Source organism: Tauraco erythrolophus, chromosome 1 (genome assembly GCF_009769465.1).
Source record: "Tauraco erythrolophus isolate bTauEry1 chromosome 1, bTauEry1.pri, whole genome shotgun sequence".
NCBI lineage: Eukaryota > Metazoa > Chordata > Aves > Musophagiformes > Musophagidae > Tauraco > Tauraco erythrolophus.
Window position 1 is genome coordinate 109,214,199 of NC_141465.1, and position 20,630 is coordinate 109,234,828.

At 42.3% G+C, this 20,630-nt stretch overlaps 1 protein-coding gene across 1 annotated transcript; it reads right to left on the reverse strand.

The window, feature by feature from the left end:
- Positions 1-4,764: 4,764 nt before the first annotated feature.
- Positions 4,765-14,292, reverse strand: RFXAP (regulatory factor X associated protein). Its single transcript, XM_086616191.1, has 3 exons — positions 13,939-14,292; positions 11,206-11,313; positions 4,765-6,253 (listed from the first exon to the last, which is right to left on the reverse strand). Exons 1-3 carry the CDS (start codon positions 14,290-14,292, stop codon positions 6,143-6,145), a joined length of 573 nt encoding a protein of 190 aa, XP_086472317.1. The 3' UTR covers positions 4,765-6,142.
- Positions 14,293-20,630: the final 6,338 nt, after the last annotated feature.

Consider the following 20,630-nt stretch of genomic DNA (forward strand, 5'->3'; position numbering starts at 1 on the left):
CTGTACACACAGCCTGGCTGCATGCACCAGCCTCCTGATGTTGGGGCAACCATGATCCAGGGAGTAGGCTATGGTTGCATCTGGGAACTGGACTTGAAAGATTACTCTCTGCTTCGCTGCAGGACTAATGAGTTCAGCTTTGGGTGACCATTCAAGGACACTGTCAGCACATCCAGTGTGTGCTCCCCAAATAAAACTGCAGTCTGAACAGAAACTGCACGACTGAAAGTCATGGATTATATAGAGTGTCTACCTGGGAATTGCGACAAAGCAACTCACTTCATGCACAGGTGGGAAATTGCAGTGCCCAACAGAAGATGGAATCAGCAGGAGCCTTCACAGGGACTCCTGACTATGGAATAATATTTATAATAGGAATTAAGAATGGACAAGTGTCCTTCCTCGAGTGTGACTAAGAGGTCAGGTCACCATTGAAAAAAATAGAATTGGTCCCATCTTGCAGCAAGGGTAGAGATTATATGAGACTTTAGATCTGTGAATAAAAAGCTTCTCAACCTGGAAGCTTCACTGCAGTCACTGAAACAGGGCTTCTTCCTAATGGCAGCTCTGGGAGTACCTTTCTGCAAGGTACAGAAAGCCTGAGTGGGCATTTAGTCTTTGTTCAGCAGAGAAATTGCTTTGTGCAACACAGACACTTCTGCATGTTGTGCACCAGCACAAAACCCAGCCTTTGGTTTGTACTGGTCATAGGAAGCTCTCGAGTGGCCAGGAGCAGCCAGGATCCTGTTACCTGGTTACCCCAGGGCTTTCCAAACAGCTTGCCTGGGCGTGCCTTACGTTATATTGCCATATTGATGCCACACTTGCCTGCCAGGGAGGTGAGGCCTATGAGAGTCCTATCAAGAGGACACCCCCACTTGCACCTGGGCCATGCTTGCAAACTTGGTGCCTGTACAGATAACGAATCTAATTTGCAGGCCATGTCTCTTATGCAAGGTAGACATAACCACTATGTCCTCCAGAGTCAGCTACTCTTCCATTATAGCCAATGTGAACATTTGCAGCTAATAGTGAACAGTTTTTAGATCTTCAGTCATAGTGTTTTTATTATCCATGGATGCTGCTATTTTATATTCCGTGTTAGTATTCAAATAATATTGCATATGAATAGCATAGGAAGAAATAGACCAACCAGTTAATAATTTTAAATACAGACCTCATCAGCAAAGAAAAGCTAGAACAAAGTTGGTAAAGTCTGACCCCTTGCACTTTCACTGTAGTGAGCACATCATGTTTCAAAGTGTTTTTTTGATGCTAAAGCGTGTGTTAAATCTTAGTAATTCACAGTTATGTCCATGAGAAGCTTTGCAAACAAGAGAGCAAGGGAACAAACACAACGATGAGCAGAGAGAACGCACATTCAGATCAATTTTATTCTCTTACTCAAGCGATTGGAGTTTTTAATTATTTATAATACTTTTTAACTACAAGTTAAATGTACCACAGCGTACTTTCTGCAGATAATTCAGTGTTAGCAATTTAATCCCTCATTGCAGTATCACCCCTGTGATATAAACGGGGCTGAGAAGTGAGACAAGGGAGTGAAGAAACAGGCCTTTTTGTGTGGATCAACGAAGCCATAAGGTTCCAAAGTTCTATGCAGTCAAGGAGCCAAAATGATGGATTGAAGCAAGGGGTGGGGTGTTTTTTTGTGTTGAGTACAAGCTGTCACAGTCTGGTGGAGAACAGAACCGTGAATCATACATAGATTTCATAGTCACTTCTGTCTATGAACAATTCTGCCCTCTCTTTTCCATGAGAATCAAGGCAAAACATCTGCACCATCCAGAAGAAATTAACAACTCAGTGATATACTGTAAAACAGTGTAGATCACTGTCTAAAGAACACTACTTAGGCTCTTGCCTCTTGAGAATGAAAAATCTGACATAGCTTTGGGAGCCTGAGATCAGGGCAGCTCAGAGTCCTCCAACCAGCTCCCGAGTACCCTATCCCATGCCCTGTCATATCACGAAAGATGTAATAACTGCTAATCGAGTGGACATTTTCACAAGCATTCCTCCTGCAGCATTTGATTTGAGGCATTCTGAAGTCAATGTATTTAGTCTGATGTTTGAACAATACACTTTTAACACACTCCATTTTCTTTGGCTGGAATTATTCTATTGTAAAAGGGATTATTCACGTCTTGTGTTTTACTGTAATAAAGATATTTCTGATTTAAGAGCTCTTTCCCTTGTTGTCTCCCATTTTTCTCTTTGAAAGCTTTGGAAAGCTGTAGGTCCCAGTCTGATCACCAGCAACTTCAGGAATCAGAGCATTTAGAAATCCTTTATTCATACAAATCAGTCTGGGGCAAGAGGAATCGGTGATTTCACTGAGTAATGAGATGAGCAACACTTCCAGCAGAATGAGACGCTAGAGGCTATAAAATGGATTGAAAATTAATACGGCATAAAATCTGCATGTTATAAAGTATACACATCCCTCACTGTGGGAGATGTTAAGATTCAATGGCAATCCCATGCACAAGTACAGGCTGGGCAGAGAATGGATTGAGAGCAGCCCTGAGGAAAAGGAGTGCTGGTGGATGAGAAGCTCAACATGAGCCGGCAATGTGTGCTGGCAGCCCAGAAAGCCAACCGTATCCTGGGCTGTATCAAAAGGAGCATGGCCAGCAGGTCGAGGGAAGTGATTCTGCCCCTCTACTCTGCTCTTGTGAGACACCACCTGGAATACTGTGTTCAGCTCTGGAGTCCCCAACACAAGAAGGACATGGAGCTGCTGGAGCGGGTCCAGAGGAGGGCCACGAAGATGATCCGAGGGCTGGAGCACCTCTGCTATGAAGACAGGCTGAGAGAGTTGGGGCTGTTCAGCCTGGAGAAGAGAAGGCTCCGGGGTGATCTTATAGCAGCTTTCCAGTACCTGAAGGGGGCCTACAGGAAAGCTGGAGAAGGACTTTTTACAAGGGCGTGTAGTGATAGGACAAGGGGCAATGGATTTAAACTGAAAGAGGGCAGATTTAGGTTAGATATAAGAAATTCTTTACATTGAGGATGGTGAGGTACTGGAACAGGTTGTCCAGAGAAGTTGTGGATGCCCCATCCCTGGAGGTGTTCAAGGCCAGGTTGGATGAGGCTTTGGGCAGCCTGGTGTAGTGGAGGATTTCCCTGCCCATGGCAGGGGGGTTGGAACTAGATGATCTTTGAGGTCCCTTCCAACCCTAACCATTCTATGATTCTAGAGGATGGCTCAGCTTCCTTTTGAAGGAGGCAGCCCTGATGGGACAGGCAGTTAACGCAGAAGCCCTAGCTGTGGACCAGACTCGCATTAGGGGGAAGACAGACTTGCCACTGCGCAGGTCTCAGACTGCTCAAGGGAAAAGAGAGGTACAGTAAGAATGCGCTGTTACAGAAGTCAGGTTTTAATCTTCCTAAAATTCAGATTTTGTTCTGCAATAACAGAATCAAAGCAGTAGAAGATATAATGGTCTCAGAGCCACAAGGACACTGCTGGGCTCACACACAGCTTGGGAATCTCATCCAACACTGCCCAAACAGGATAGCCCTGTAACCAGCACATCTCCCCATGTCTGCACCAGCCTGTCAGGCACTGATGCCACAGACCATCAGAAATACAGGTGTCACGGGTTAGGCTGCTCCAGCAACCAAACCCTACACAGTCGCTCACTCCCCCGCCCCCAGGGATGAGGGAGAGAATCAAAGAAGAAAAAGAAAGGAGCCCCATGGGTTGAGATAAGAACAATTTACTACTACCGCTACCAATATATATATGTACGGATATGTACAAGGGTAAATATATACAAACAAGTGATGTACGGTGTAATTGCTCACCACCCCTTGACCGAGGCCCATCTCATCCCAAAGCTGCAATCCCGAAACAGATAAAACCCGATACCACAATCCCGGATGAACAGGAGGCCCCGAAATAGAGAGCGAGACAGAGAGAAAACACCCCGAGAGTCCGAAAGTGAGTGTCCGGGAAGGACAAAAGCCCTTCTTTCCGGCTGACCCTCACTTTTATACTGGGCATGACGCTGCGTGATATGGAATACTAATTGGCCAGTTTGGCTCTCAGTCTCAAGTCCAAGCACAAATCGTAAGGAGAGTCGTGGAGCCCTTGTCCCGGCATGCTTCCCCCTTATCCTGTTGTGCTCCTGCACACTGGCAAGAACATGGCAAGCTGAAAAGTCCTTGAGACCTCAGTGCCAACTACAAACATCAGCATGCTATCAACATTCTTCTCAGAGCGAGCCTCTGAGTAAAATCAAAACACAGAGCTCTTCTAGCTGCTAAAAAGAAGAGCTAACTCTGTCCCAGCTAAAACCAGGACAACAGGGCAGCTGAGCTGCACTGTGCTGAACGCATCTCTGCATCTCCAGCAGGATTCATTTCTTTTGAGGTTCAGCACTGTCTTAACAAAAACTCCTGCTGGCCCTTTTCTACCATGTGGGTCGGTTTGTTTTTTGGAAAAGTTTAATCAGATCTGTTCACCTAAATGCCTTCATAAGCTGACTATTTAAAACAAAAGCAAATATTTTATTCTACAACTTCAGCCCATTACATTTTCACATATATTCTGATGCACTGAAAAAAAAAATATCTGATTTTACTTAAAGCTAAAATAACTTTGTGTAACAAGAGCCTAGGAACAGAAAATTTTTAATGCCATCTAGTCAGAACTAGCCATTTCAGTATACGGGGAAAAAAAAAAAACCACCACAAGACTTGTACTTACCAGAACAAAAAAGAACACACTTTGGGTTTGCTTTTTAAAGAAAAACAGATTTTACTCAAACACTTACTGGTCCAGAACTGTTGATACAAAGTTTTTTGATTTCCTTTTCAAAGAACAACTTGCACAATGCTAAATACAATAAATCCTTGTTCAATCAAGTTCTATACATACACGAAGCACAGCTTGTAAAAATTCATAAGACTGACAAATACTCCTGAAGAGGTATTATTGCGGCAGATTAAACTGCTGCAATATTAAAGTAGCTACACCATTCAGACAACCTCTATTCAGAAATGTGGTTTAACACAAAACTTTGTTTTAAAAACAAAATGTGGAATTTGACACTTACATAATACAGTGTTTGGATTCTTAACCCAATCAATTGCAAGTTTATTTGAATTGGCTGAAAACCTGAGAAGTCCGGCACTAGAGCTGATAAGATATCAGTTGTCTTAAATAGAAGAATTTCAGCTATAATTTTTTTAGAAAAAAAGTCTACATCAAGGGGGAAAAAAAATGCACAATTACATTTTAGTTTTTGAATGCATTCACTATTATGAGTTAAAAGCTTTAAAATTTAATTTAGTCACTTAAAAATGAGTGATATTCCTGTCTAATTAATTTCTATTTAATATATGAGAGGTTGGTCTTTACAAATAACTCCAAATAACAAGGTCCAACTCTCTTGCATACATTCCACCTAATTCTTCTCTAAAGCATTTTGCCATTTATCTCTTTTGGAACCTTTAAACACAAGTTATTTTACATGCTTTGCACAGACAATGAAGCATTTCAAACCTACTCAACTTGCAGACAATGAATATGTATCAGGAGGATCACCTGATTTGCACTTTTCCTAGCCATTGGATCAACTTCTTGATGGCATGTTGTCTTTGCCTTTAGTGCAAGATTCTGTTGGACATAAGTTTCTCATATCCCTGAGCAACTGCTGTTAGGTCATGCCACTGGACTGGCTCAAATTCATGACTTTATTTCACAACTTCCATAGAAAGTAACTGACTTCCTTCAATGATTGTCATCAAAGAGTGACTTGTTGAACAGTAAATCCCTACACAGAAAAATGTTAATTTAGTGGAAGACTTTGGTAGGAAAAGGGTGTACAGCTAAACACTACTAATATAAAAAAATTCATATTAAAAAATTAAACATTAAAATGAAGTTTTAAAAAGAATCAAAAAATAGACTCCTCCAGATTTGCTCACAAGTTTGCAGACACCCAAACAGCTCAAAACCTCAAAAGTGCAAACAAGAGACAAGTAGAATACATAACAGCAGCAATTTGAGTTTTCCTTTAAACATTGAGGTTCTTTGTATTTACACAAAGCACACATCCTATTCCTCCTTCAGCACCAGACTCATCTGCAGGTCCTCGATCTGTTCGGATTACCCAGGTGCTCCTTGAAACTGTTGCTGCCTTTGTTCCAAAGCCTGCTGACTTAACAGCTGCTGTTGCTTCTGTAGAAACTGTACTACTTCTGGACTTCTGAGTAGGGACTGCAAGAAAGAGAAAGTGGACTTGATTTTAAAGAACTCACATATATTAAATAGATACCATTGTGACTATAATATTTTTCCATTAAATCAATATGCATGTTACCCTTGTTGTGGTTTAACCCCAGCAAGCAACTAAGCGTCACACAGCCTCTTGCTCATTCCCCCCACAGCGGGATGAAGCTTCGTTCAGCAATAACTAAAACATCCCTGTGTTATCAACACTGTTTCCATCACAAACTCGCAACACAGCCCCATACAAGCTACTATGAAGAAAGTTACTGTATCCCAGCCAAAAGTAGTACACCCATGTAAATGAGAGATGAACTAAATGCTGAAGAATTACAAAACATGCTCACAAAAACCAGCTAGAAACTGTTTCAGGACATCAGCAGACAACCAGAAGCGGCATTAATACACATACTGAAAAAAGATTGTCGTGGTTTAACCTGGCCAACAGCTAAACACCACGCAGCCGCTCGCCCTTGCCACCCCCGAGGAATGGGGAAGAGAATTAAAGGGGAAAAGGAAATGAGACTCGTGGGTTGAGATAGAACAATTTAATAATAATATTAAAATAATAATGTAATAACATATGAATATACATAATGATAATAACATATATACAAACAAGTGATGCATAGTGTAATTGCTCACCACTCGGCAACCAATGCCTGTCCCATCCCAGCAAACCATTCCGAAACAGGTAAGTCCCAACACTGCAAAACCCAACAAGTGAGAGGCCCGAAAAGAGAGCAAGCGCTACAACCCCAAGAGACTGAGAGTCTGAGAGAGTCCCCCAGAAGAGAAAGAACAATTCTAACTTCCCAGACAACCCGCAGATATCTATATACCAGGCATGACATTGCCTAACATGGAATATTCCATTGGCTGGTTTGGCCCTCAATCCCAAGTCTAAGTTCAAATCATAAGGAGAGTGAGTTGTGGGCCCTTTGTCCCGGCCATTTCCGCCCCCCTCCCCGGGCCTGTTGTGCTCCTGCACACTGGCAAAACACAGGAAGCTGAAAGGTCCTTGATGTCTCAGCACCAACTATAAACATCAGTGCACTATCAACATCCTTTTCATAACAAATCCCATACTAAACACCAAACATAGAGCTATTCTAGCTGCTAAAAAGAAAAACTCCGTCCCAGGCAAGATCAGGACAAGATTCAGAATGTAAAATTTTTTCAGAATTCAAAATTCGGAAAAAAAAAAGATAGCAAAACAGGAATAATTAATGACATATCAAAAACACTTTTCAATTGAGCTTCATTTTTGAGCCAATTTCCACATTTCCACTGCACGTAGTTCAAAAATATGATAACAAATGAACAAAGTACTATCGTATCACAGCAACACTCGTGCCTGTCCGAGTTCAAGCGTGTGGACAATGCTCTTGGTCACAGGGTTTAGTTTTAGGTAGTCCTGCAAGAAGCAGGGAGCTGGATTCAATAATTTTTATGGGTTCCTTCAAACTTGAGATACTCTATGGTTCTATGTTCACTGATTGTTCAATAATTTCCCAACATTTCAAAACAGCAGTCCAGCCACAAGGAATGAGTTAAAAAAAATCCTCTCTGCCTTCAGACAAAAGCCAGAAGTATCTAAAACTATTTGCATCTGGCTCCTGGCCTGAACAGTTGCAGTCTGTGATCCAACTCTGGTTGTTCACTCTCATTCCTGCAAGGTGGCAGCACAACTGTTAGTAAGGTCAAATGGCAAATCAGGGTGGGAATGGATCCTTCCAAAAATTAAAGCAGGAAAAAAGGTTATTTTTCAACTGAATTAATTCCCTAGACTGCTTGTTCATTATGCACAGTCACTTTACTGATGCAACCAAAGTGGTACTGCAACTCTGTTACATGAATTTACATTTAAAAGGACCAGCAACTTCCAGGGCGGGGTCTGGAACTTTATGCCATTGGGGGTAATTCTGCAGAGCTCAGAATTGAAAACAACCATCCTGCATGTAACTCACACCTACAGCAGCACTGACCAGGTAAGTGAATCAGCCACTGAAAGCAATTACCAGTAACGAACAGGCTCACAACAGATGCGCAGCCACCTCTTCCTCACCGTACCTCAGCTGTATCAAGTCACTTCACTGCACAGGGTAGCTCTGCAGCAAGTGGTTCTTTATGACATTGAGGTGCTTCAGGCTCTCCATCCACAATTTGATGCTTCTCAGCACCGCCCACCTCAGCTTTCTACATCTTTATCCATTGCAAGCTACACATCCAGGCACATTTGGGCCACTACAAAAGCCTCTCCTCACAGAGATTAAGCACATGCAAGAAACTTCTGAGCACGCACAAAGGACTTGGAACTTCTAAGTGATAAACCTGCAGGCTGCTACCAGTGACGTGCAGTAACTTTCACATTTAGCAACGTAAGGTATGGAACAGCCTTGGATGCAACAGGCCGTGAGAGATCTTTTTGGGTCACCATATATCACTCAGGCCTGCGTTAGTGCAGATATGCACAAAACAAAGAAAAAATTCTAGAAGAAGTAATGCTGAATGACAGAAACTGAGTCAGAGCAGAGAGAGAGAGAGAGAGAGAGAGAGAAGCAAAAACCAGATCAAGGAGAATCTGAACCTCGCTTCCCCACAATACTGCAAGGAAACCTCAATTCTTGAAGAGCCTTGACCTAGCTCTGTGCAAACGCTCTCAACATCTAGTTATTTTACAAGCTTCTGGCTGCTATATTTCTAGAAAAAATAATGTTTCATTAATAAGATACTTTTCAAATTTAATTAAAAGACACATGAATAGAAACAGCCAGGAAAGACAACAATTCAGTAAGCAGTGCATGAAGAACAACATATACTGTGAAAAATAAACTCCCTAGTTCACTACCTTTTCTTGTAAAAACTGAAAAGCTACAGATACCCCTCTGAGTTTTAGAAATACTCATTACATAGGTGCTATGAATTCAAGAAAATAAATCTATATAGCTGTATACTTAAGACTGATGTGATGCTTCTTTAAAGACTTTTCAAATTTCTGAACAAGGACTACAGCACTTCAAATTGCTCCGTGTAACTAACAGAGAGAACAGACAAACAGTCCTATCAGCTTTTGGAGAAAGGAGTCTGTAAAAAACAGTAAGATAGAAAGTTCATTCACAGGGCATGTATAGGACAACCAGTGACCAGGCCCAGTCAGCATGGGTTTATGAAAGGCAGGTCCTGCTTGACTAATCTGATCATCTTCTACCACAAGGTGACTTGCTTAGTGGATGAGGAAAAGGCTGTGGATGTTGTCTACCTGGACTTTAGTAAAGACTTTGACACCATTTACCCCAGCATTCTGCTGGAGAAACTGGCTGTTCATGGCTTGGACAAGCATGTGCTCCACTGGGGAAAAAAAGCATTTGGATGACCACGCCCAAAGAGTTGCAGTGAACGGAGCTAAATCCAGTTGGCAGCTGGTCACCAGTGGTGTTCCCCAGGGCTCAGTTCTTGTTAATATCTTTATCAACAATCTGGACGAAGGGACCGAATGCACCCTCAGTAAATTTGTAGATGACACCAAGTTGGGTGGGAGTGTTGATCTGCTGGAGGGAAGGAAGGCTCTACAGAGGGATCTGGACAGGCTGGATTGATGGGCCAAGACCAACTGGATGAGGTTCAACAGGGTTAAGGCCAAATGTCAGGTCCTGCACTTGGGTCACAACAACCCCATGCAACACTACAGGCTTGAGGAAGGGTGACTGCAAAGCTGCCTGGTGGAAAAGGACCTGGGGATATTAGTTGACAGCCAACCGCATATGAGCTAGCAGTGTGCCCAGGTGGCCAAGAAGGCCAATAGCATCCTGGCCTTTATCAGAAATAGTGTGGCCAGCAGGACTAGGGAAGCAATCATGCCCCTGTACTTGGCACTGGTGAGGCTGCACCTCAAATACTGTGTTCAGTTTTGAATTCCTCACCACAAGGAAGACATTGAGGTGCTGGAGCATGTCCAGAGAAGGGCAACGAAGCTGGTTCAGGGTCTAGAGCACAAGTCTTACGAGAAGCAGCTGAAGGAACTGGGGTTCTTTAGCCTGGAGAAAAGGAGGCCACGGGAAGACCTTATCACTCTCTACAACTACCTGAAAGGAGGTTGTAGTGAGGTGGGTGTCGGTCTCTTCTCCCAAGTAACAAGCAATAGGACAAGAGGAAATGGCCCCAGGTTGCACCAGGGGAGCTTTAGATTGGATATTGGGAAAAATTTCTTCTCTGAAACAGTCATCAATCACTGGAACACGCTGCCCAGGGAAGTGATCGAGTCACCATCCCTGGAGGTATTTAAAAGGCATGTAGATGCAGTGGTTAAGGACATGGTTTAGTGGTGGATTTGGCAGTGTTAGGTTTACAGGTGGACTCGACGATCTTAAGGATCTTCTCCAACCTAAATGATTCTATGATTGGTCTTAATTCTTTAAATATACTTAAAGAAGCAACAAAAGTTACAATACATGCCATCCATGCAGTCTACAAATATTACAAGTCATACTGTTTGCTTACACAGTTTGCTTTATCAACAAATATATATATTAAGTGTCATACGATAGGTCTACAACTTTTAAAACACATTGCAGTAACTAAAGTTTTCATCAGATCTCAAGTCCATGCATTGTTCTATCTAAAGAAAAGCTAGTTCAACAAGTAAATAACATGTCAGTTATACTATAAGCATTACTTACCCTTAAGAAATAACAATGTCTATTTAGTACTACCAAAATACTCAACTTCAGTTACCCCTGCAGTGATCATTAAATTTAGTCATCTTAGTATTCTTCCCACAGAGGCTGAGATATCCCTTTGCTCTGCAGCATATTTAAACTTTGAAAACATGCACACATAGTGTACAACCACTAAACTGATTTTTGTCATTCATAAGGGTGATGGTTAAGCACTGTTACACTGCCTTTACGTGATTTCAAAACCTCTAAGAAAACATAACTTACCAGTCTCTTTTTATTCAGTACTTGTTCTAAAAGAGTAGGTCTTGCTGGGCGATCTCCGAGGGATCCTGTTCTCTGTTTTGTAACAGAAACTGAGCCTTCAACACTATCCTGCACATGAAAGAAAATAAAAAACACAAGAGAGAAGTGAGACTATAAACCCTGATATAATGATACATTTGCTTCTCACCACAGGAAAGTCCCAAGAGTAAAGCCCGTTTGCCTCATTCATCTGCAGAGGAAAATAACAGCACAAGAATGGAAACGTACCTATTCAAGAATTGGCCTCTTCTTTCTGCATTATTTCCACTATTTCAGCAGTCACAGTGAAGCAATGCAGCTCAGTCTATTAAATTGCAAAACTAACCAGGTTACTATGGCTAGTTAAGGCTTGGATTTACTTGATTGCATTTATTAAAAATGAAGTTATTCACAACAGCTCTATCTCCAGCTTGTGGAAGTGAATGATATTCGCAATTGGGTAGGAATGATGGTAATACTTTTAATAGCAAAACAAAACACACTTCAAAATACTGTTATGAACTTGTCAAAGTCACAGGCAAGAAACAGTAAAACCTACACATCTTTTCTTTCTAAGTTTATTCTGTTTCTTGTACAACCACCAGTCATATAAATTAGACTGTCTTCTAAACAAGGTGGCTCTACAATCAGCTGTGGAGAAAATATTTATGGTTTGGAAAATTTCAACCAATATTAAATCCTATGTGTGTCAAATTCTCAACTCACTGACACTTCCATTTACCTGAAAGGGCTCAAGAAAGAACAACAACAACAACATATCCCAGTATCTTTCACTTCAATCCTGTCCACTGACGTGAAAAATGAAACTTCTGTTAGGAATCTAAACTCCGACCCCACAAGACAACACTATCTCGTAGGGTCTTGGTAGACACCACTGCAAAAAAGCACACTAAGTTTAGCACTAAATATCTTGCTTGCTTCTGCAAGTTCGGGCCTTAATTTCACAACATTCAAAGCGACCTGCCCTTGCGGAAACTGGGAGAAGCAAGCCCGCTCTCTTCCAACATGCAATAATCACTACTTCATGTGACAGACCCTTCGCTACATGAGATGCGGCAATTGTACACTTCTCACATACTGTCCTTTTTTCTGAGCTAGCACAAGTATTTGTGTAGACACATCACAAACTGAGTATGATGAATTATTAGGGAAGGGCGAGAGGAAATCCTACTGGTATATAAGTCTAGAATTCACCCACATTTTGAGTACTGTATGCAGATCTGTTCTCTCATCTAAAAGAGAAGTAGCTACCAGAACTAGAGAAGGTTCACAGAATGGCAACAAGGATGACAAAAGTACACAACTTTTCACCTGGAAGCAAGCATGCTATGCCTTTTCACTGCAGGAAGGAAACAATTTGGAGGCAAGTCTATCAAGTAAGCGCCACAAACTAAACGGGAATTAGTCGTTCACTGTATCTCCTAATGTAAACACTAACCAGCAAATTAAATTAGCAGCAGTCAGGTTCAAAACCAAGAAGATCATTCAAACCAGGAAGCAGACCTGAAGAAACTATCAGAACGTAATGGATGCTGAGAGTTTACAAGGGTTCAAACGAAATCCAAAAAAGTACATGGAACAGATATCACTTAGACTTACAAAATACATCAGAAAACCCCACACCTGTCTCATCAAGTCCTTTGAGCTGAAAGAGAAAGAAGCTGGGAGAATATTCCCTAGCAGCATCATGTACACTTGCCTTTTTCTTTTGCACCTGCTTCATGGCAGCTTTTACAGTAAAAAAAAAAAAAAAAACGACTCTTTGGTGTGGCACCCAGTATGGTTACTATTACATTTATATGAAGACAGACAGAGAAAGGAAAAGTTTTTTGACAGTTTGTAGTTACATCAGTTCCCAGTCACACAACTCCAGAGACAGTTGAGCTGACAAAAAAGGGTTGCTTTTAGCAGGAGTGTCAGGTAAGATTTTTTTTTCTTCTGGCAACCACTATTTTATACCTGCCTCTGCAAGCACAAACTAGACAGCATCTTCAAAAGTAAAACTATTTCCCTCTGTCCAGATTATCTAAATACAAGGTCTTAAATGCTAACTCAGTACAAGCAACCATGAGAAACCGTTATCCTGGCTGAATCACAAACTGTAGGAAAAAAAACTATCTGAAGTGTTGAAAGTTAGCATCATTTCTCCCACTTCCAGTATTTCCTCATCTAAAAGACACACCTAAGTTTAGGAAAGTAAGTACCGACTATTAGGGGTCTAAATATTTAACTGCAATTTAATACAAAAAAATCAACACGTACCTTGAAGAACCTAAACAACTGATTTTTATATACAATATAATCTGATACCCAACGGCCTTTGTTACTCTAAAATCCCACATTTCAGTATCAACTGGGAAAGAAGATCGACATCCCTCTTAGATCTACACTTTCCTCTTTCCTCCTGTGAAATAAACATCGGCTACACAGCGAAATATCTTTTGGCAAGATTCCCCCCGCCCCGGAATCTTCTGGTACAGTTGTAAGATGCTAGAATTTATCGGAAAAGAAAAAAGAAACGTGGTTTGCCCTGGCACCAGGGGAAGGGCGAGCTCCAGGACTGCCCTAGACTTCCTCTGGGCAGAAAGGTCCCATTCCGGCTGACAGAAACCGCTTTTCCATGAGAAAGCCCTACTCCCGAGGGACCGCACCGACCTGGCCACCCGACGAGGCCCCGCCCGGCCGGTGCCTCACCTCGGCCCGCGGGCCGCCCCCCGCGGCGGCCGCCCCGCCGCCCCCCAGCGCCTGGTCGCTCTTCTTGCGCTTGTACTTGTCCTTGTAGATCTTGTTGCGGTGGCGCTTGCACATCCAGGGCTTGCGCTGCTTCACCACCTGCGTGGTGGTCTCGCTGCAGCCCTGGTAGGTGCAGCTCTTGCAGCCGCCGCCCGCCGCTGCCGCCGCTCCTGCACTCGAAGCCGCCGCCGCCGCCGCTGCCTCCTCTTCCTCCAGCTCCTCCGGGCTGGCCGTGCTCTCACCGCCCGCCGCCTCAGCCTCCTCCACCGCCTCGGCCTCGCACTCGCCGGGGCCCCCCAGCTCGTAGAATAACATGACGCCGCCGCTACCGGGGGGCGCCAGCGACGGCTCGGAGCCCGGGAGCGGCAGCACCCCCCCCGCCGCCCCGGCCACCGCCGCCGCCTCCTCGCCGCCGCACGGCTGCATCACGAGCAGCGCCAGCCGCGGGGGCGAGGAGGAGGAAGCGGAGGAAGAGGCGGAGGAGGAGGAAGAGGCGGCGGCGGAGCCGGCTCGCACGGTGCCGCTAACGGGAGCCCGCCGCCCCCCCAGCGCGCAGGCGCCGCCGCGCCGCGCTCACTGCGCATGTGCCCGCGCACGCGCCTCGGCGGCCGCAGGGAAGAGCCAAGCGCTGGCCCAGGACGAGGCGCCGTCCGTACGCTGCAGCCGCTGCCAGCTGGAGAGCGGGGCCTCTCCTACTTAGCCTCTTTATTGCCGCCAGCCTGCTGTTGCTCGTGCAGCTTTCAGCTCACTGCTCCTTGCCCTTTCTTTCCTTCGTTTGGGTATCGATTGTCTCCTTGGCTAATTTCTACGTGACTCCAAATTTGGGTACGTTTTCCCTGTTACAAGGTTAATCCTAGCAGCCAAGACCATCTTCATCCAATTTGTGCTGCTACAAATATGTTATTCCTAAGTAAATGTTTTTTTATTCTGTCATGTTAATAAATGAAGGCTGTATCTGTAATCTTACCCATTTTTTCACTCCTCCATCCAGTCCTTTTTTCTGCAAAGGTCTTGCATTTTCTGCCAAGAAGAAAATTACTTGTAATGCAGCTATCATGCCTGCCTTCAGTTTTCCTTCTACTTCCTCCTTCTGTGCCACAGGCGCTGAGTTTGCCTCGCTCCTGCAGAGAAGCCCCACAGACCTCCATCTCCTCAATCATCTGCTGTTGGCCTTGCTTTTTTTTCTCCTTACTCTCCATGGCCTCTTGCCTTTCTCATTGCACATGGCTGTTCATCCCATATTAAAGAATGGTGCTGATCCCATTTGTTCTCTGACAATTACCACAGTTTCCTTTTCCTGTCATTAAGGTAAATGATTACGCTGGTTACAGTGGTAGCCATTTGGTTTCACCCTTGACCATGTCTTAATACAGTTCTCCCTCGTTTGTCAAAATAGCTAATGACGTGGTGCAGTCCTAGACAAATCTCAGTGAACTAAGTAACTCTGTCTTCATCTCCTTTGACCCACCAGTCACCTTCAACATCGGTGAGATGACTCCAGCTCTACTGTTTAAACTGGAATTACATATTTTGTTTTGGTCAGCGGAGACTTACTTTCCACACACCTCTGCTTGCTTTCCTCATCTCTGCTGCAGCCGCGCTGGCAAAACTTACAATGCCCTCTCTTTAGGACTCAACCTTGTGTCTATGCCAGTAAAGAAACATGTAAATACTACGTGTAGCCTTGTTGTCCTCCTGCCTCCTACCTCTTTAGATGTGAGCACCTTGAGGCAGAGATTGTCAGTAAATGTTTGGATTTTTCACATCATACTTCCATTTAAATAATTTTAGTTTATTTATTTTGCTTTAATTGCATCTTGAAAGAGTGCCTACTTAAAATTCTAGTAGCTTCTGACATTAATTAAAATAAAATCTAAAGTAATAATGGATCAAAACCAATAACATTTTTCTCCAGCCACACTCCCTACACATATCCACACTATAACTAATTAAAATGCACATAAGAAATGGAAGGCTGATACTCTTTAAATCCCAGGAAGAAGAGTTGCTTGTGCTCTTCCCCAACACTTCTCTGAAGCCCCACTGAGACAGCTAGGTTTGGCACAGGCCAGTCAGACCAGGAGATTGAAACAGTTCAAGGCTAAATGAGAAGACTGTTTCCAGAGTGAAGGTTTCCAAGAAAAACCTCTGCTGAAAACTCTCTCTTGTTTGTTTTTTTTTTTTTTTAATCAGATGGATTCTACCTCAGACACCCTGGTAACACACAGGGATCTCATTAAAGCGTTTGCCTGGAAGCATACTTCAGCTCCTTATCTGAGCAAAAATTCTTCCTTCATCTGAGGAAAAAAGAACAACAAAAAACCCCAGAAAACTACCAATACCTGACAAAGATATTGAGGGGGTTAATTAATTAGCAAATCGATTTGATATTTAATGAGCCTGTTACTGGACTGCAATGTGAAGTATTATCCAATTCTGTTTACCCCAGAACCTTATCATCTGCTTGCTTAAGGGCATAGAAACATAAACAGGAATTACATTGGGGACAGCTAACAAATGAAGCCCTTCTTAAAAAGCTACCATTAATGCTTTTTTGTTTTCTGCCTGGTTTGCTCAGAAAAGAGAAACATTGTGATGGAAATCAAGGAAAGTATTAGGTTTTTCTGGCTGCACTTCTGGCAATTCAGCTCTCGGGGAAGGAAGGTCATGTTTGGAAAATTTTATCACTAGTCTTTACATCGTTACCATCCAGCCAGAAGCAGCCTCATCATGTTTCGCCTTCCCAGGTGCAATTAAGAGGAAATGCCAAATGCGATTATTGAAATCTAAAAAGTTCATTTGTCCTTAGACTGACAGCATGTTGTTTAAATAGATTCTGTAATTTTCTGCTGTCTCTTTCATTTCTGTTCGTGAAATAGTTAATTTGAATGTTCTAGATTTCTGTGCCAGTTCCTAATATCCAGTTCTTAATTGTCTTGGGAAACAACATGTACTAAAAAAACAGATGCAGGGTAAGATTCAGTAAGGTAATCATCACTGGAGAGGCTGATCTGTCCTACTTACAGACCAAGATAGTAATAATGATTATAGCTGCAGTAATATTTTCAAATTGTGAAAGTTATTTCAGACCTTCAGACTCCACCTGCAGTACTATGTTCATCTCTGGAGTCCCTAACACAAGAAGGACATGGAGTTGCTGGAGCGGGTCCAGAGGAGGGCCACCAAGATGATCAGAGGGCTGGAGCACCTCTGCTATAAAGACAGGCTGAGAGAGTTGGGGCTGTTCAGCCTGGAGAAGAGAAGGCTCTGGGGTGATCTTATAGCAGTCTTCCAGTACCTGAAGGGGGCCTACAAGAAAGCTGGAGAGGGGCTTTTTACAAGGATATATAGTGATAAGACAAGGGGCAATGGCTTTAAACTGAAAGAGGGGAGATTTTGATTAGATATAAGGAGGAAATTTTTCCCTCTGAGGATGGTGAGGCACTGGAACAAGTTGCCCAGAGAAGTTGTGGATGTTCCATCCCTGGAAGTGTTGAAGGCCAGGTTGGATGAGGCTTTGGGCAACCTGGTGTAGTGGAGGGTGTCCCTGCCCATGGCAGGGGGGTTGGAACTAGATGATCTTTGAGGTCCCTTCCAACTCAAACCTTTCCATGTTTCTATGATTTTCCTGTGAGTGATGAAATGAATTCTATTCACTCAATATCTGTCTATCTTTTACAAAGCAGTGCATTTTCCTTTATCATGTGTTTTAAGAGCACAGACCATACTAAGAACTGTGACAAGTGAGACTATGAAATTCATAGATCCAGTGTTGTGATATCCCTACAAAGAAAACGTAACCTGAATGCAAATTATCTTGCAACCTTATCGCTCTGTTATGAAATTAAAAGGTTCAGTCAAGGAGAGTGTTTGGGTTTTTAAAACAGTTATGAAAGTTACTTGAAAGATACAAGAGAATGAAGACTGTTGGAGGAAGCTGAGAACTAATAATTTTTAAAGCACATCTCTTTAGAAACACATCATTTGATGAGGGAATCAAAATGTGAATATATAGTCAAGAGAGATTTTCTACTTTATTGTACCTCTTACTGCTTAGCAATTTCCCCATTTATTCCTCCTACCTGCTCTTGGGGTTCAAGTCAAATTGCACAGTGATACAGTCATAGAAAGGTTCAAAAGCTCGGGAGCCTCAAAACAGATCTGCCTTCCAAGGATGGAGAAGTGTAGAGTGATCAATATGCTCACTGCTACAAATTTCCAGGTGACAATGAGTGCTGAAGTCTTACCATGAATAGCAAAGCAAATGACTTTAAGCTACTGTAGTCAGTTTGTTAAAACTTGGGTTTCAGATAAGTGTACAAAAGTTTGATGCCAATTTTATCAAATCTCATAAATGACCCTTTTCACAGTATTCAAATATTTCAGTTTCCCAACAATACTAAGAAGTTGGAAACTTATTAGGCTTTATGAATTACAAACAAATTTATTTTTGCAAATCATGGAAATGAAAAAACTCTACATAAGCAGAAGCTTGGTTTGCATTATGGAGATGTGTTGTAGTTTTAGTATATGTATGACATAAAATGACCATCAAACGAAATGGTTTCTTTCCATAGGCCTTTCTTATTTTACATGGTTACCTTTGTCCTATGAGAACAGATAAATTAAATGAATCTGCTGAAAGTCTCCCTTTCATCTATTTACATCTAATTAGACATTAATTAATCAGCTTATAAGTAAAAATAGCATCCACAATATAATAAAACCAATCAAAAATAGAGCTGAATAGAAGTGTGCAGGACAGGAGTTAGAATATGCCTTGAATATCACGTTGGACATTTATTAGCTCCTGTGCTCTCAACAGCTTTAATTACTCCAACACTTGTAAATCTCAGAATAGTGTTTCTCTGATGTTCTTTTCAGTTGCTAAAGTAGACCTTATCTGGAGCCCATCTTATTAGTTTAGGTGATTACCATTCACAGTGAATGGACAGGTGGTTATTACTTTTAGCACCTGAGCAGGATCAGTGTAATTCTGGATGTTCTCCCTCCATGCAGAGTCAGCATCCTTGAACGTGTCCTGAGATGTGTCCTGTTCTGTGTGAGTCATGATGTATGTCTTTATGGTGCTGAACAGTTATCACCTTGGCAGAGCTCAGTGTCTGCTAATTCTAGTTATTACTGTTTTACAGATTGATTCCTCCTCAATCTAAATCATTCAATTCAGGCCTAGTTTAAAATAACATGCTTGAATATCTCTCTCTGTATAGCCAAGAAAGCATGAATAACAGAGAAGAAAATTGCTTACCATAGCAAAAGTAGGCATACTCACTCTGCTTAATGAAGCAGTAAACATAAATAATAGGATAAATTTACAAAACTGGAAAAAAAAAGGAGAAAATTTAATGAACTCAATTTTAGACCATGAAATATTGTCTTCAGTAGAAATAGGGAGAGCCTCGCTTACTAAGAAAGTTAAAACTAGATGGAAGCAAAGCTCCAGATAAGGGAAGCAATCCTCTGTTGGCAGGAAAATGTGTCAGATTAGCTGCTCCGTCTGTTGCTAACATCTGTGACTGCCAAATACAAGCAAGGCATGCCTGTATCTGAATGTCAGCATCTTTTCCTTCATATCTTATAACAATTGGTAATGTTGGTCATGGTTTTTGACCTTAGTGCTGACATTCTTTCATAGAATCAAAGAATCATAGAACGGTTTGGGTTGGAAAGAACCTTAAAGATCATCTAGTTCCAACTCCTCTGCTCTGGACCGGGATACCTTCCACTAGATCAGGTTGCTCAAAGCCTCATCCAACCTGACCTTGAACACCTCCAAGGATGAGACATCCACAGCTTCTCTGGACAACCTGTTCCAGTGCCTCATCACCCTCAATGTAAAAAATTTCTTCCTTAGATCTAATCTAAATCTCCCCTCTTTCAGTTTAAAGCCATTGCCCCTCGTCTTATCTCTTCATGATCTAAGGGAGTGACATCTACAAATAGCTCCTACCCAGTGACTCACACAGGTTGTGTTCTGAGTAGTCTTTTCTCACTTTAATCAAGCAGGGAATTATTTCCTGTATAGTTCTCATAAGCAGTTTTTAGATGTCATTTCAAGCAAAAGTTGGAAGATTTATTTCTGACATAGGTATCTGGACAGTAAAATTTATATTTTCTGATTTTGGCTTAATGCCATGCATTTCTCACATATAAGTGTTATCAAAAGTGTCTAGTTTTTCTGAAAGATGTATTTCACACTTGAGAGTCCCCTTCGTGGATGACGATGGCTCTAACCCATCAACGGGAATTTCTTTCTTGAACTGGAGCTATTTTTGCATGCTTTTCTATCACTTTGTTGAAGCCATGAAATAGCAACTTTGCCAATTTTTCGACACCTTCACAGAGGTTTTTATGTTGTTTTTCAATATGAAGTTGGGGATTTTAGTTTTGATTTGTTCTGTTTAAGTCACCATTCTTTAAAAACTAAGAGAATCACAATCCCTTTACCTTTTTTGTACTGCAGCGATGGAGAGAGCACCCATTCTTGGAGAAAGGGAAGGACAGAGTCATAGAATATTCCTGACACAGGGAAGTCAAAATGCCTTGGTTTACAAAATGGCATATTAAGAACTGTCCGTGAATAAGATTTGTAGGCTCCTCATTTACATGCTATGCTATTCCACTCTTCTCCC

Bases quoted from the DNA above. Each gene is read 5' to 3' on its own strand.
- RFXAP (XM_086616191.1), bottom strand. From the start codon at position 14,292: ATGTTATTCTACGAGCTGGGGGGCCCCGGCGAGTGCGAGGCCGAGGCG. The intron at 11,314-13,938 runs GTGAGGCACCGG...TTTCATGTGCAG, and splicing joins GGGGCGGCCCGCGGGCCGAG to GATAGTGTTGAAGGCTCAGT. The intron at 6,254-11,205 runs GTAAGTTATGTT...TCTTTCTTGCAG, and splicing joins TACTGAATAAAAAGAGACTG to TCCCTACTCAGAAGTCCAGA.